This window comes from Mchenga conophoros, linkage group LG6 (assembly GCF_057382185.1).
Source record: "Mchenga conophoros isolate Kocher_MC1m ecotype Shallow Benthic linkage group LG6, M_conophoros_male_GT1.1, whole genome shotgun sequence".
Lineage (NCBI taxonomy): Eukaryota > Metazoa > Chordata > Actinopteri > Cichliformes > Cichlidae > Mchenga > Mchenga conophoros.
The window spans coordinates 42,540,112-42,557,922 of NC_140531.1; the positions used below are offsets into that span (position 1 = coordinate 42,540,112).

A 17,811-nucleotide genomic window follows, 5' to 3' on the forward strand; every position below is an offset into this window, starting at 1 on the left:
CTTTCTGTTCAAATTTCTGTGAGGGGCAGCCAGTCAGAAGAAAGCAGACTTAAACGTCGGGGACCAATCGTTCTACAGACCAAAGACTGTAGAACGATAACTGGAGAGCCAGACCAGGAAAAGACAACGATCATAACCACAAATCATTTCATGTCTTTGTGGATTCATTCACAGGGAAACTTCAGCACAGCAGCTGTGAGATCAGCCTCACTGAACCTCTTTGTTTATACCCGTCTCTTCATGACAACCTGTGACTTCATGCAAACCACACACGGGTTCTTGGAGAGCGCCCAGTTTGGGAAAAAGCCAACATTTTCACCACGGTGAAAGGATTCAATTGGCCAAGGATTTATGAGGAATGTCAACAGTGAAAACAGGGCTAAGGCTGACTGACGCTGTGTCCCAGCCCACAGTTCAGAGGAGATAAAGACACACAAAGGATTGCGCTGTACAAATAAAGTTGCTGCATGCTGCTGCCACAGTCGTTTTTCTGTATTGGACTGACACAGTGATGAGTATCAAATATGTTCCTCCAGCCACACAAGAAGATGATCAGAATAAAAACCAGCTCAAGTCCAGGAAACACATCTGCAGGAGGAATAATTTTAGGGTACCGTCGCCGTTATTGTGTTTAAATGGGAGATTGAGTTGGAAGCGTAATATTTGATATGAAGAATATCAAAGACTACTAAGCATTTCCACACACTTTCCTATACTATGGATAAAGATGGAAGCAACAACTTTGAAATTACCCACTGTGTGCAGACTTAATGCCGGTTTTTGGCTCACGCCATCTTAGAGGTGACCTTATGCTAATTAGTGCAGGCACTAAACCTGGAGCTCCGCCTTCTTGGACAGTCTGTTACTACAGTAACCTCACATGATGACATTAAAAATGCTCCAAAAGGCTCCAACAACGGTTCACAGGTCTCTGTTCAGGGACTCCAGTTAGCAAAGGTGAAGCTAGCAGACAGCTAGCAGCTACAGCCGCCTGTGCGGCCATCGGCCTGTTCCGTCAAAGAGGCCACGCCCCTAATTATGCAAACTTCTTGCCCCAGCAGTTCCACGTTCAAGAAGTTAGGGTGGCAAGGCGTCTTTAATCCTTACAGTCCATGTACACGCTTTGCTAACCAAGCTAGCTTGCAGTCTAAAAACTGGATTTTACAAACCAATGGGTGATGTGCATACTGTGACCTCACTCCTCGTGTACCACGTATTGGCTGTGAATAAATATTAAAACACGGAAAATAAACAGACATTGTGAAACTACGAATGTTAGCATACAATTATTGTTTAGGTTATCAAAACTCCATATTTATTGATTTATTTGTGTTTACATGTCACATAAACCAGCTATAAAAGAGTAACTGTTACAGTTCTTTAAATAACACTAATCAAAGAAGCCGTCATCTCTGAGGTGGACCACAGTGACGGTCCAGCGTTTCCTGTGACGCACAAACAATTAGCTAAAAACGAAAAAACTCATCTGTAACTTTGGCTTGCTGGATATTGTTTGTATGATCACTGTTTTCATGTTATGCAGATGATTATTAAATAAAAAAGATTCGAATCCAAACAGACGCAGTTCTGACTGAAGCTCCTGCAGCGTCCACGTGTCGTCCCGAGCGTCTCTGGTGAGCTGCAGTCAGACGGGTTAGAGCGCCGCATCTTTCCTTCAGCATGTGAGTCCTGAGTGTGGAGCTCAGGCCGACATGGGCTCATAGGTGTGGAAATGGATTCCCTTGGAGCAGGTGATCTTCATCACCGCTCCGTGCAGACTGGTGTCCGTGATCAGCCTCATCATGCCCTCTGCTATCAGCGACGGCCTGCAGGTCAACAAGAAGAAAAACACACGCTGTTGTTTTTGCATCACAAATTACGACTTCATGACTTTCTTCACAAATTAAATTTTAACCATTAGAGAAACAAGTCATCCCACAGACACATCATTATCTACAGCATAGGTGTCAAACTCTGGCCCGCGGGCCAAATTTGGCCCGCAGCCTAATTACATTTGGCCCACGAAGCCATACCAAATTACTATTAGAGCTGGCCTACTGGTATTATACAGCTAATATATATATTGTTTAGTATTAAGCTTTGCTTGTTCCATATTCACTTTTCCAGCAAAACTTATTTGAGTCCATAAGAAAAGATTCATTCTTATATCTGGAGGAAGATTTTTTTTTCAATAAATATTAACGTTAGCCCGCGACTTTGTTCCAGTTTTGAATTTTGGCCCACTGTGTATTTGAATTTGACACCCCTGATCTACAGCAACGTGTAAAATAAGGTAAAAATATACAATTTGTGCATGTAAATGGAGAGTCCTCTTCACACACTGAGGTTAATTATGGAGTTCCACAGGGTTCAGTGCTAGGACCAATTCTGTTTACATTATACATGCTTCCCTTAGGCAGCATCATTAGAAGACATAGCATACATTTACACTGCTATGCAGATGACACCCAGCTCTATCTGTCCATGAAGCCAGATAACACACACCAATGAGTTAGGCTACGTCCACACGTACCCGGGTATTTTTGAAAACGCAGATTTTTCTATGCGTTTGCACCTTTCGTCACTGAAAATGGAGATTTTTAAAAACTCCGGCCAGGGTGGATATTTTTGAAAACTCAGTTTTTGCATTTACGTGTGGACGAGAAAAACGGAGAAAACGCAGAAAACGCAGCGTCAAAGGAGTGCGCATTTTTTGACGTCACACTGTGCGCCACGTTATTGTTTCGGTGAAATGAATTTCTACAATACTGTTAATTCTACTCTCTGCAGTGTTTAAATGCTTACATATACACACAGTTACTGTCCCTCCACATATACGACTCGGTTCTGCTTCTATGCCCCAGCTTTGTTTACTTTTTCCCACCGAGGCTTCTAGACTTCTGATTGGCCAACATTTCTGCACGGTTAGGAATATATCGCCACCTGTTGCTTTGGCATGTTCATAGCAGCGTTTTCCTTCATTTCTGCCTTTATGTGTGGACGGGATTATTTTTTAAAACGAAAACGGAAAATCTCCGTTTTCAAAAATACCCGTGTACATGTGGACGTAGCCTTAAACTGCAGGAATGTCTTAAAGACATAAAGACCTGGATTGGGGCTATATAAATAAAACTGAACTTTTTCCTAGCTTTAAAACTGGATTTGAAGCTAAATCAATGGATTATCTTGGCTCCCAGAATAGAATCCAAACTAATCCAAACAACTGATGTCAATGAGCTCTTTAAACTTGCTGAACCTACTGGATCATCCTGTCTCAGCCACTTAATTCAAATAATTCTTAACTGGATTTAAATGTGACTCAGCAAACAACTGTAACCATAACAACTTGATTCAAATATTTGAACTCGCCTGAACATAAAGGCCGACCCAGCGGGTTACCCTAACAAACTATCCTCCCGTTACTTATCTCCATGATTTAAGTCAAATTAAGAACATTCTTGATTCAAATGTCAACACCGACTACAGACGACTCTCATCTCAAACCCACTGCAGCCACTTCAGTGCCACCATCACATCATATTTATCCTCAAACTGACATTAGTCTAAACTATAAACGCTTCCAAATCTTAATCTGAGGAAGGAGAACCTCAGTCAGGAGTCTGAATCCTTATTTAGGCAACTGTGTAACATCGTGGAGGACTGTGGATCCCTGTTGGCCGTTTCCTTTGTTTCCAGAGTTCAGCCTTTCAGAAGTCACTGAGAAAGCTTTTACTCAAACTAAACTCACCGTAACTTTGAACTAAAATATAACGATTTACATCATGGGGATTTACTGTTGTCTCCAAAGGCAGGTTGAGTTTTTACAGAGTGACTAACACAAGTAAACACCACATTCCCTAAAAACACTACAGCTGCTGTTCTGCCCTCTTTCAGCGAGTCAGTGGATGTACAGATGCATATATCCACATGTGTTCAGGAAGTCATCTGGACTCAATTTCCTCTGACACTAAACGATTCCCTCCTGCAGAGCTTTCACAGCATTGAGCAAACTGCACACAGCGTGCTCTCTGCACAGTGTGGACACTGTTCAGCGTCTCTCACAGCTGGACTGAACCGCTCCAAACGCTTCATCGGGTTTCCTGAAAGAGAAGAAGTCTTTCAAACAGCAGTGATGCAATCAGAGCAGAGACGGGTTTAAAGCGGAGTTAAGAACAGATCTGATCCGTGCTGAGCAGCAGGTCTCTCACTCGTCCAGCTTCATTCATATGAAGCTGAATGTCGCGTCCTCACCCAGACCTCTGAGCTCCCTGAGCACACTCAGCTGACACCAGCTGCTGCTGTAGCGCAGACAACTGAGGTGAGACCAGATCGGACTGCAATGTGCCAACGTTCATCTGCAGGAGGTTTAAAACACACATGAAACACTGCAGCAGCAACAAGCGCCAAACTTTGGAGCTAACGCTGATGTGCCAAAAACTGCAGTTCCTCTATCGTCCACACGAGGCTTTAAACAGGCACCTTAATAAACACGTTTGCATCAGTTTTGGTGATCGTTGCTGCTGACTGGCACATGGACTTACTGTAGAACTCCAAACTTGCTCATGCTCCGTTTGAAGTCGTCCTTGAACTTGACGAACTTGCCCATGTTGTCCTCGTCTTCCACCGACTGCAGCAGGGGCGTGTCGACGAAGGCCGGACACAGCGCGTGGATGCGAACGCCGTAGTCGCCCTGAATGGCCGCGTCCTGCAGCGACACGAGAACAAGCTGCTGAGCGGCCCTCTCATCCCGAAAGGCTTCGTGCTGCGCTTTCGCTAATGTGTGTGCGTCTTACCGCCATCGCTCTGGTGAAGCCAATGACTCCGTGTTTAGTGGCCGTGTAGACGGGCTGGTGAGGGGAATGCATGAAGGCTGAAAAAGGAAAGACCCAGAGGGAAAAACACGATGTTATCACAGTTTGTAACATGCAGGCCAAACACAGCTGCTGCAGCTGCACCTCGTTTTAAACGCCGCAGGCTCAGCTGATCCGGGTTTACTGGGATTAAACCCGACTCAGAGACCCGTCCGAGCATCCTGTCTTTGATGAAACAGTCACCGCGTGACTCGCTGCTGTTTCAGCTCCGTGAAGGCTTTCATAATAAATACACATTTCCTTCACTTTGTCCTCACAGTGCGTTGGCGAGAACAACAAAGACAACGACCGGCGACCTGGCTGCACAAATGTCATGTGACCACATGACATTCAGACTCCTGAACTCTGCCTCCTGACATCTGACCCACGTTAAACTCATGGACTGAACATACACACACCCACAATGGACAACTGTACCCTCAAACACAATAATAACATGGACTGAACCACCACTCACAACCACTAGCACTTTATATAGCCTCTGTAGAAACTATCTACACCCTCACTTATCTTAACTGCACTACTGTATAGCTCTGTGTAAATAATCATTCTGTACATTCGATAATTTTTAATCCTACAACTGTTTACAACTTGCATAGTTCCCATTTCTGTATAGCTGTATATCTCAGATTCTGTAAAGTTATTTATTTCATATTCTGTATAGTTTTTCATATTTATATCCTGTCCATATCCTGTACATAGCTTGTACTCACTACAGCCTGTACATACTTATAGTTATAGAATATTCACAACATACTTCATACCGTGTACATTATAACATACCATAATAGACCCATTTCTGTAATATACTTACATATCTATATTATTGCTAATATATATTGTAATATATCTATATCACTAAAGCACTTCTGGATGGATGCAAACTGCATTTCGTTGCCCTGTACCTGTGCATGTGCAATGACAATAAAGTTGAATTCTATTCTATTCTATTCTATTCTATCCAAATGAACAACACACACACACACACACACACACACGCACACACACACGCACGCACGCACACACACACACACACACACACACACGCACACACACGCACGCACGCACACACACACACTGATGTTATCACCAGTGGGATGAGGGTGAAATGATTACCACATGTCTGCTGTTAGTGCAGGCTGAGCTGTGCTAGATCGACATCATGATGCATGATTAAAACAAACACAGATTAAATTCTGACGTGAAGCACAGACGATGAAAACGTGCCTGAGAATCGTCTGAGCGGCTCCACGTTAATCAGATATGTTTCTGAACAAAGCCGATAGAAAAATACTTTGTTATTGACCAAACGGATCATCTGTAATCCACACACATCACAGCTGGACCAGTGTCACATGACCCGGGGATGGTTCATCTCCTCAACTCTGAGAAACCAGGATAAAAACAGGAAATGACATCGACAGCGTCGGCCTCGGGGCTCAGGGCTGTGTGTCGGACAGGGTCGTCTGCAGTACGGGGGCCCCACAGGGAACGGTTCTGGCTCCGTTCCTCTTCACCATCTACACTGCAGACTTCTCCCACAATTCCACCCAGTGCTTCCTGCAGAAGTTCTCTGATGACTCTGCAATAGTCGGCCTCATCACTGATGGGGACGACAAGGAGTACAGAGGACTGACTCAGGACTTTGTGGACTGGTGCCAGCTGAACTACCTCCAGATCAACACCAGTAAAACCAAGGAGCTGGTGGTAGACTTCCGCAGGCACAAGCATTCTCCACTGCAACCACTGAACATCCAAGGTATGGACATTGAGGCTGTGGACAGCTACAGGTACCTTGGTGTTCATCTGAACAACAGACTGGACTGGACTCATAACTCAGACGCCCTCTACAGGAAAGGGCAGAGCAGGCTGTACCTGCTGCGGAGACTCAGGTCGTTTGGGGTGGAGGGCCCACTCCTGAAGACCTTCTATGACTCTGTGGTGGCTTCTGCTATCTTTTATGGTGTGGTCTGCTGGGGCAGCAGCATCTCTGCTGGGGACAGGAAGAGACTGAACAGGGTGATCCGAAGGGCCAGCTCTGTTCTAGGATGCCCTCTGGACCCAGTGGAGGTGGTGAGTGACAGGAGAACGGCGGCTAAGCTGTCATCCCTGATGGACAACATCTCCCACCCCATGCAGCAGACTGTGACAGCACTGAGCAGCTCCTTCAGTGGGAGACTGCGGCACCCACGGTGTGGGACGGAGAGATTTCGCAGGTCTTTCCTCCACACTGCTGTCAGACTCCACAACAAAGACTTTAACTGAACAAACACACACATCCACACATGTGCAATAACACTAAGCGCAAAACTCTTCCTGCCATCGTTGTATTATACTCATATTGTATATAGCATTTGTCTTCTATTTTTATCCTATTGTATACAGTATTTTATTTTATTCTATTCTATTGTGTACAATGTCTCATAGATATATTATTCCAGTGTTCTTTCTCTATACAACTGTCCACTGCTGTAACAAAACAAATTTCCCACGCGTGGGACTAATAAAGGTTATCTTCTCTTCTCTTTATCGGGTTGATGACCACCGTCGTGCGACCACAGAGAAGATATCCTGGCTTTGCTGAGCTTTGTGTCACACTGCCTGGGCGTGACGTGAAGTTCTAATAACTGTCAGCCGATCTGTAGCTGGGAGCTCTCCCACAGGAACATCACTCAGAATCTTTGTGAAACACAAATATTTTTACGGCACAGAGCAGTGCGACCTTTGACCTGGAACCTAACACCTGCTCGAAGACCTCTGCCCAGACCCGAGGCCGCGAAAACAACGAAGGAAGGGTCAACCCTGGATCTGCAGCCTGCAGCGGGACAGCAGATACGAGTCACTGCAACATAATGAGGAGTGTGTGTGTCTGTGTGTAATCTAACCACACAGGAACTCACTATAATCTGTCTCATCTAATCATCGCCTACGTGGAGTTTATTTGCTCCAATGAAGCACGTTGCCGTTGCATGAGGGGACATCCCGAAGTGTTCTGGTCTCATAAACGGCGCTAATCCCACAGAAAACGCAGCTTCCTCGGAGCTCTGCGTGGGATGTTGTAGAGGAAGATCACGGCTCTCGCAGGCCTTTAAAGAGCAGCATGAGGACAATAAAACACCAGCAGAGCTCGGGACTCGTCTTTGTTGTGTTGGACTGTGATGGAGAGAAGATGTTGGAGGAGAATGAACTTTTCCATGACGGAGCGATCCACAGCCCTGGTGGATATCTGCCAACCTGTCATAGCTGCTTTTTGTTTCATGTGTTTCTAACACAACACCCACATCCAAGGAAGAAGAGGAATGTTTCCATGAGCCAGGCCTCCAGCGAGGACAGATTTCTCACAGCCACATTTTCTGAAAGGAGAAAGTCAGCGGAGAGCCAGGTGCTCCCAGCTGGTCCACTCCTAGAGCTCATATCACTCATTCATATCTGCTGTTACTCAGGAAGGGCACCATTTTGCTTCCAAGTATGTGACGAGGTCAGTGCTGACGCCCCGCTGTCGTGTTTTTAAGCTGCAGGTCTCTAAAGAGCTGCAGGGTTCATGCACAGTGAAGAAGGTTCACAGACACAGCGGCGAGCGCAGCGTTCAGCTCAGCTCGCAGCACAAAATAGAAGCAGAAAAGCTGACAGACAGGAAGCGCGCCCGGGTGTGCCGCTGCAGAAAACGTCCTTGTGATGAGGTCAGACTGAGCTGAGCTTTCTGCTGACCTTTGACTCGCTGCCCTCTGCCCTTTGAAATGAACAGGAAGAAAAAGCTGATTGTTGTATTTGCACTGGGAACATTAGTCAGCTGATTTTGGAGGGTGATGAGTGGGGGCGCCTCTTTCTCAGAGCCACTGGCAGCTCGCCGCAGCAGCAGCGACTCAGGCGAAGCGCAGTCACACGCCGCCGTGGCCTTATGGACACAACTGTCGTGTAATCTTTGGCGAACTTTAACATCCCTGAACAAAAATCGCTGTATGAAATCTGAAAGCCTGGCAGAGTGTCTGTTGTTTTAATAATACATGTTTCTGCACGTGTGCGTGTTACCTGCCATAGAGGATACATTGATAATGGTGCCTCCTTGCTTGCCGTTCTCTTTGCTCATGTGCTCCAGAGCCAAGTAGGTTCCCTTGATGACCGAGGTCTGCAGACAAAGATAAGACGAGTGTTCACAGCTGTAAACTGAGGCATGCGCTCGTGATGAGGAAGTTAAACATGCGTGAACCCACTGATAACACGCTTTAAAGACGAGCTTCTCACTCTTCACTGACTGCAAAGAATTGTTTCTTTAGCTCACATATCTGGCAGAACAGCTGACACAGCAACAGAAATGATGCGGTTATTGAAGCTCCAGTTAGTGTCACATTATTACTGTCATGTTATAGGCCCCCAAAACAGGGGGCAGGAGGGGGTCTGGATGAAGACTGGGTTAAAAGTGTTTGGGCATGGAGTCATGAAGCACTGAGGGACAACAAACAACAACAAATAAAAGAAAGCTGTCACGGCTGGCGGAGTGAGCTGTGTGGAGTGGAGGAAAAGGAGGACCCAAAATGCAGTAAACTGATGATACGAGTGAAGTTTATTTACACGGTGGCGGTGGCAAAAACAGGCAATGAAGCATGAGTAATTACAAACGGAAACCTAAACTGGGAGAAACTAAAGAGCAAACCTGAAATCTTACAAAACGGAGAGCGGAGCAGAGAGACGCAGACCAGGATACCAAGAAACACAGACCGACACCCACTATATATACACACACAAGGTAATCGGGTAATCGCACACAGGAGGGAAGAACAGCTGATCTGAATACACATGATGACTGGAGGACACAAGCTGAACACAATGACAACAGACACAGACTTTCAGAACAAAACAGGAAATCTAGAACCCGAACCGGACACAAGGGGGGAGGACACAGAATAACTAGAACAGAGGGAAATAATCACAAAACACAAAACGCTGGGTCAACGACCCAGGACCATGACAAAAGCAGATTGTTTCTTGCCCACAGACACTTGGTGAGCAGTCAGGTGACTCACCCAGCAGCATCAGGACTCAGAGCACAGGTGAAGTGTTCACCTGGTCTCCTCTCCAGCAATGACCTGCTGAATATACCAAACTCATGTGCTCCTAACAGAGTCGTGTAGGAGGCAACACCCGGCCGTGCACACAAACACTCCCCCAGTCTGAGACCAGCAGGGCTGCATAAATGGACCCGACTCCAAAGACAAACAGCTCTTTGGGGCACCAGGTGTGAACTTACCCGAGAGTCAAGAAAACAAAGATGGAAAACTTTTTAATGAATTAAACTTTTGCTTTGGTTTAGCTGATGTCAGTGTTGGAATGAAAATGGTCTGACAGATCTGAAGTTTGCTTAAGAAAGAGAAGTGATACTGACAGCGTGAGACAGCGCACCTTTAAAGTGGTTAGCAGTGTATCAGCTCTTATCCGAGTATCAGGCTGTGACTGATTAAAGCATGTATGACGGGCTGACAGGAACCACAACACAAAGACGGGCTCAGACAGACCTGCCAGACACACAACGATCGTCGATGAGGAACTCAGCTCAACACAGAATCAAACATCACCGTCAGTTTAAGGCGCAGCAGTACAGAAACGCTCCCTCTGAGCACGCTGTTAATCTATTTTGTTCTTTTTATTCATCGAATTTTTTCCTGACCTCTGCTTTGACTCCGCTCTTGAAATCAGAGTTTAAAGACAGTGGGCTGTGAGAGCGTAGGCTGGGTCGGCTGTGAACTCTGGGATTAATAAAGTTATATGAATTCGAATCATAATCTGAGTAGTTTGATTCATTTCCTGCTCAAGCGTTCATAGATACATATAGGTGGGCATCATCTGCATAGCAATGAATACATATGTAGTGCTTTATAATAATATTTTCTAAGGAAAACATGTCTTTATCCTGTCTTCCTTCTCTCACCCCAACCAATCACAGCAGATGGCCCCGCCCCTCCCTGAGCCTGGTTCTGCTGGAGGTTTCTTCCTGTTAAAAGGGAGTTTTTCCTTCCCACTGTCACCAAAGTGCTGCTCATAGGGGGTCATATGACTGTTGTGTTTTCTATGTATGTATTATTGTAGGGTCGACCTTACAATACAAAGTGCCTTGAGGCGACTGCTGTTGTGATTTGCTGTGTAAATAAAGTTGAGTTGAATAATGTAAAAAGTATCAGTCTCAGGAAGTCCATGACTAACTTTGTTTTTAAGAAGACGCCTCGTTTGCATGAACACACTGTCAGACAGATGTGATACAAACCACTGCAACACATTTCCCTTTCTGCAGCTCCCGGTCCAGTGCTACCAGTGCCACCAGTGCCAAAGCATCACTGACTGTATGGGCAGACTTTTATTTTGCTATCACAACAAGGGCCTTTACGTAACATGCCGCACTCCATAAATGCACATCCATCACATCTTAAGTCCCACATTTGCGTTTCATACAGTTCTGTTGGAGTCGAAAGTTCACATCTGAAAACTTAAAACATCCCAAATATGCAACTAAGTGGAGGAAAGTATCCTCGAACTGGAACTTGGATGGAGTCTGACTCCAACAGCTGATGTGAACGGGAGCCAATTCAGGCCATCGTCGACCAGCTGTGCTGTTAGCAAGAAAGAGGCTTTTTTTAGTCCCTCTTGTGCTTGTACTGTGTCAGTCCCATATCACCGTCCACTGTCAGACTCAAATACAGTTGATAAGTCCTGTACTGGGCCCCGTATGAGTGCCTCAGTTTAAAACAAGCTGCTTTAGCCCCTCCCCTTAAAGGCCAACCTGTCTTTAAGCCAACGTTTCACTTATTGGCTGCCCATCATAAACAAACGTTTGAAAAGCAAGTATGTAGAGCTTCTGTGGCCCAGATTTCAGCCATTCGCCTGAGAAGACCATATTAGGATATTCCCTCTCTGTGACATCATGCAGTTCAATTCAGCTGTTGTTATTGAAACATATTTAGAGCTAACAGGAAGACGAGCTGTGAAACCGAGGGTTTAGAGCAGTCTGCAGCCCGAGCTTTGGCTCACAGAGAGGACTTGTACACTGACCTTATTATCTGAAGTATGGTCATGTTTAACATGAGCCTTCACTGCTGGAGCAGAGATACGTGACTGAAAATAAGGAAAACTCATGTTTATTTATACAGCAGGAAAGATCCACGGTAAGACGCGCAGCTCGTGTTTTTCCACTGTGGCTTGGTGTGAAGTCACAAGCAGCTGAAGTAATCTAACTGGTCCGGATCTTCAAACTGAGCTGAAGTATCTCGATTGAACTATTTTCATGTCCTTTTTCACTTTAAACCTGAGCTGTCGTTACTTTCTATTAGATGGAGAGCTGGAGGTTCTCCGTGCTGTAACACAGAGGTCAAAGGTGAACAGAGCAGGTATTTGTGACAGGTGACCAACAACAGCCGCAGACAGAGTGTTATTTTTACCAGCCAAACTAGAAACGACTGGCTAAGCCAATGAACTTATCAGGAAAGTCATTTCCGCCATCTATTCAGCAAGTGCCGGTGTCGCCCCCTGTTGGCACTGACACAGAATGAAGGTGGACAACACAGGATGTGATGTCAGCGGGTTAGCGTGGGGCTGAATTTATAATAAGACAAAATGTCAGAAGATGAGGCTGATAGTACTTTAGTCACCGCTTTCAGTTTCTGTATGTATACGCATGGATCGATGAGGACCTGCAGTTTTGGGAGCCTCGTCGCCACCATGAGAAGAATCCAACCGTTCACCTTCTGACAGGCTGACATTCCCCGACTACACGCAACATTTGTACTATTTTCAAGTGAGTTGCTGCCACAGGATAAACTTTTGTGTTGTGACCTGTGGCTCTATCTGGATCACATTCCAATCTAACTTTGAAAAATGTTTTGACTCCCTGCCTTCTTTGAGTGTTAGGTTACACCCGACATTCCTTATTCCACATGGCCTGGAAAACCTGCACAGTTCAGGAAGAGCTGAGGATCTAAAAGAGCGGTGTGCTCTGGATCCTCTGAGTTGCGATCTGAAAGGAAAAGCTCTATGCTACTTTAATAAATAAATAATTTTTTTTTATTTATATAGCACCTTTCTAGACAGAATCACAAAGTGCTGCACATAATAATACTTCTGATTAGGCTTCCTCAGGTTTTTCCTCAAAGCACAAAAAGAGATAAAGCTGCAAATGTTTCTGCTTCAATTATCTTACAGATTTATCATCCTTTGTAAAATGCATGTTTGCGATTGGTCAGATGCTGCACCTCCATCAGGTGAGCATCAGTGAGGTGCTGATGGGGAAAGATATCATGGGCATGCTAAGCTTCCTCTGATGCACCACCCCCGGGGCATCAGTCTGATCTAGCGTTCATGCATTAAGGCAGCATGCGTGTTATTTTGGTTTGCCATCTCACCAGGTTCACTTGGATGGTCTTCTCCCAGTCCTTTTCGTTGGTGATGCCGGCGTTGTTGATGACGATGTCCAGATGGCCAAATTGGTCCACGGTGTTCTGGAAGGTGTCTGTTCCACAGAGACAAGAAATCAAAATGGGGTGATTTCAGACGCTAATACAGGAACTTCTAAAAACATCAATGACAAGCTCCCATCAGAATGTAAACAGGGTTTCACTCATTAAGACTGCACTCGCTGTTATAACAGAGCCTCATTACCATCGTAGCACCATGTAGTTTACACTTTAATCTGCTTCATCGTTCTCAACACGCCAAACTTATCCGAGCTACTACCAAGAACTCTGGAAGTGCCCGGACCCTCGCTGTCTGGCTGTTCAGCCGAACTGATGCTGATCATCAAGCAAGAAAGGCCAATCGTCATGGAGCTGACCAAGAGGGGCCAATCGTTATAGAGCTGACCAAGAGGGGCCAATCATCATGGAGCTGACCAAGAGGGGCCAATCATCATGGAGCTGACCAAGAGGGGCCAATCGTTATAGAGCTGACCAAGAGGGGCCAATCGTTATAGAGCTGACCAAGAGGGGCCAATCATCATGGAGCTGACCAAGAAGAGCCAATCGTCATGGAGCTGACCAAGAAGAGCCAATCGTCATGGAGCTGACCAAGGAGAGCCAATCGTCATGGAGATGACCAAGAAGAGCCAATCGTCATGGAGATGACCAAGAAGAGCCAATCGTCATGGAGCTGACCAAGAAGGGCCAATCGTCATGGAGATGACCAAGAAGAGCCAATCGTCATGGAGATGACCAAGAAGAGCCAATCATCATGGAGCTGACCAAGAAGGGCCAATCGTCATGGAGATGACCAAGAAGAGCCAATCGTCATGGAGCTGACCAAGAAGGGCCAATCGTCATGGAGATGACCAAGAAGAGCCAATCGTCATGGAGATGACCAAGAAGAGCCAATCGTCATGGACCTGACCAAGAGGGGCCAATCGTCATGGAGCTGACCAAGAGGGGCCAATCGTCATGGAGCTGACCAAGAGGGGCCAATCGTCATGGACCTGACCAAGAGGGGCCAATCGTCATGGAGCTGACCAAGAGGGGCCAATCATCATGGAGCTGACCAAGAGGGGCCAATCATCATGGAGCTGACCAAGCTAAACTTTCCAGATCGCCCACATGAGATATGTATCCTCCATTCTGGGTCTACCTACATGTGCTGGTTTTGTTTTGGTATCAAGCATACTAGGTTTGACATTAAGCACCCCCCAGCTGACCTCTGTGCTGACTTCTTCTACCTCGGGGTGTCCAAGGACCGGGTTGTCTGGGGTAGCAGCAGCCGTTGGTGTTGTGTATTACTGTACAATAAAAAGTACTCCGAGGCGATGAAACTGAATTAAAAGTGAAATGCTGAGGAGGAAGTCAGTCTCAGGACTAGAGCCAGACTCCAAGCCAAAACAAACAACCTCCAGCTGGAAAACTCGTCCACATTTCCAGTTGGCTGTGATGTCATGAGCAGCAGGTAGAGATCAGTTTGTAAAAATGTTTAAAGTTCACCACAAGAAGTGTCAGTGGCCTGACTACTTCCTGAAATGTAACTACACACTGCAGTCTTCGAGAGGACTCACTTTACTTTACGTGTGAAAAGCTTGTGTGTGTTTCAGTTACAGGTTCAGCAAAGAGCAGGAATCCTGACACCGCGGGGTTTACACCCAAATAACTTGTCAGACGTGTCGGCCGAACGCACACGCTGTGACTGAGGGGCACATACATCATGCTGTTACGCAATCAGCCGCCAGCAGCCGGTTTATCTCTGCATGTGGGCGCGCACGATTGGTTACGCTAACAGCAACAGCAGAAACAGACCCCGAGGGAAAAACCGGAGAGGGTTAAACCTGCGTGTCTTCCGCATTCCTCACCTGGACACCTCGCAATTAGTGCTGAAGATGCAGAGACACAAAACAGAGCTGTTAACCGCACAGCTGCAAAGATGCATGAGTGCATTTAAACATGGTAAATCTCACCTTACCCCACACACACACAGACACACACACACAGGAGCTACAGCAAACAGCATTCCACAGCCGTTTGCCTGCAGGGATAGACTTTTTCAGTGTCAGACAATGAATCTTTGTTCCTCTCTCACTCTGTGACACACTTTTTCACTTACACACACTTAAATACTCGGCTTCTCCTTTTTCTCACCCAGGCACGCGCCCCCCCCCACACACACACACACACACTAGCACACAACAGCGCCGGCAGAGCAGCAGAAAAGGAGAAGGTAACTGGAGAAAAATAAAAGGTCATGTGGTTGTAAATCAAACACAGGACAGGCTGAGTTTGAGCGGGACTCTGGGAGCGGCGAGAAAACTCGGAGCTCTGTTTGACCTCGGTGACAGGTTTGTGATAAATTAAATTAGCCCGCTTCCTCGTTGTCCAAGGCTCGGCAGTGCGCTGCGTTTGCATTACACAATTAACTGAACAGCTGCCAAACGCACTGACACACTGAAAGCTTTGACGAGAGTGACGTCAGCTCTTTTCTCGCGTCTTACGGCACGGCATAATTACCTCGCAGCGCATCTCCGTTGGCCACATCGCACTCAATGAACGTGCAGTTTCCTTCTCCGAACTCGGCGTCCAGCTGGGCCTTGCACTCCTCACCGAGGTCCTTGTTCAGGTCCACCATGGCCACCTGCAGAACAGAACTTTGAGATGGACTCTGCAGCACTTTGGTTACAGTGCAACACTTACTTTGCTCAGCAGACTATATTAGTCCTGTGGTTTCACAACTGTGCAGCTCAGACGGAAACAAACATTCATTTACTTAAACAGATGGCAAAGGAAGTTCCGAGAAATGACTGATCTCTCTGAAACGCCCGTGCTGCTGCAGAGAAGCGAGTCTTTCACAATGATTTCATTACAGATTAACCTGGATTAACCACAGACTCACCTTTGAAACCCTGCTCCTGTTAAAAAAACAAGTCAAACACTGAAGAAAAAAAGCTTTTGAGGTGAAAAGATGAAAAACACAACAGATCGAAGGAAACTAAAAGCTGCAAGCAAAAGTTGCAGCAGTACCGACCTTGGCTGAGCTCTGCAGCAGTGACTGGACCACAGCTCTGCCGATGCCCTGAGCACCCCCCGTCACCAGAGCCACCTTCCCATTCAGAGACATGCTCCCAGTACAGCTGCACTCTTCCTCCTTCTTCTTCTCTCGGTGACTGTTCTTCTCTTCCTCTCCTGCTCTGCGTCTTCCTGCACCTTTCTGCTCTCTCTCCAACTCAATCACATGTTTTCTCACCGCTCTGTTTTTATTCTTTTGGCTAAGCTGTTTTCCCCTCCTCCTCCCCCCCCTCCCCCCTCGCCTTATCAGTCTATACAAACACTGCATGTGTGTGAGAGAGCGAGAGAGGGAGAGGTTAAGTAAACTCCGTAGAATAATAATTACAGGTTTAATCCAACTTGTTGTACCTGCCCTCCCGGCTCCTCCTCCACGCCCTTTCTTCTCCTCCCCTCCTCCTGTTTGATCAGCACACCTGAGCTCCTGAAATGTGTTGCTGTTTATATAAAGTCTGCATTTCAGGACATGTCAGAGACAAAACCTCAGACAGCAGCTTCTTTAAAGAGCTGTCAGTCTCTCATTGTTCTTCCTCACCGTTGGTTTTTCTCCTGCGAGGCTTAAGTGGCGTTACACAACAGCGGCAGCGCAGCTCGGGGATACGTTACAGCGAGCTTCAGGTCTCTGCACGTCCACTCTCACACTGAATGGGAACCAGCAGCTGATAATGACCAAATATGTGAAAATACCACCCGCTCCAGTGTGTTTTCCTTCTATTCTTTAAAAATAATAAAGACACATGAGGAAAGGAAAAGCTGTTGTATCTTCATGAACTTCACTATTTATATTCTGCACACTTTAGATTGAGGAACATCGCTACGCTTCCGTTCCTCTGACTTCCTGTACACGCTCTCTTCCTTTGACCTTCTTATTGTACATCCTTCCTTCATTCTTGGATCTGGAGATGATCTGCAGCGTGTTCAGCAGGCGCTCTTTAGATTTCTAGGATCTCCGAGGACCTGAAACAGCAGCAGAGGCAATATTTTGTGTGCCAGGTGAGGCCAGCCTGGACCGGACGGCAAACATCACAGGAAGTGAGGTCGCTGTGCACAAACTGGATAATAAAGATGGACACATGTTCCTCCTGCTCTGCTCTCCTAAACCTGCATTCTTGTTGGTGGCCAGCAGGTGGCGACAGCAGAAACGGGAGATATTAATGCACCTTTAGGAAATCGTTTGTGTTGTAGTGATAAAGCTAAAGTGAAGCGAGTTAAGTCTGTGTATGCACTTACAAATACAACAGTACATGCACAGTAATACAAGGAATCAGCAACAACACGACATAAACAATAATAACAACGATGCGTGTATACATGTTAGTATGTAGCTCCTCCTTAATGGAGGTGAACAAAGCTTAAGCTTTGAATCAGGGCGACTGTGTCACAGACGAAGTCTGTGCAGGATTTTAAACTGTTGTTTTTTCCCAGATAGTTGA

The 17,811-nt window shown here is 46.1% G+C and overlaps 1 protein-coding gene across 1 annotated transcript; it reads right to left on the minus strand.

Annotated features, from left to right (window-relative positions):
* Positions 1–1,286: 1,286 nt before the first annotated feature.
* hpgd (15-hydroxyprostaglandin dehydrogenase) lies at positions 1,287–16,656 on the minus strand. The gene is made up of 7 exons (XM_085278256.1): positions 16,341–16,656; positions 15,827–15,950; positions 13,256–13,362; positions 8,901–8,997; positions 4,794–4,870; positions 4,542–4,705; positions 1,287–1,826 (listed from the first exon to the last, which is right to left on the minus strand). The coding sequence occupies exons 1-7, from the start codon at positions 16,647–16,649 to the stop codon at positions 1,703–1,705; spliced, it is 1,002 nt and encodes a 333-aa protein (XP_085134382.1). The 5' UTR covers positions 16,650–16,656; the 3' UTR covers positions 1,287–1,702.
* Between the last annotated feature and the right edge of the window lie 1,155 nt (positions 16,657–17,811).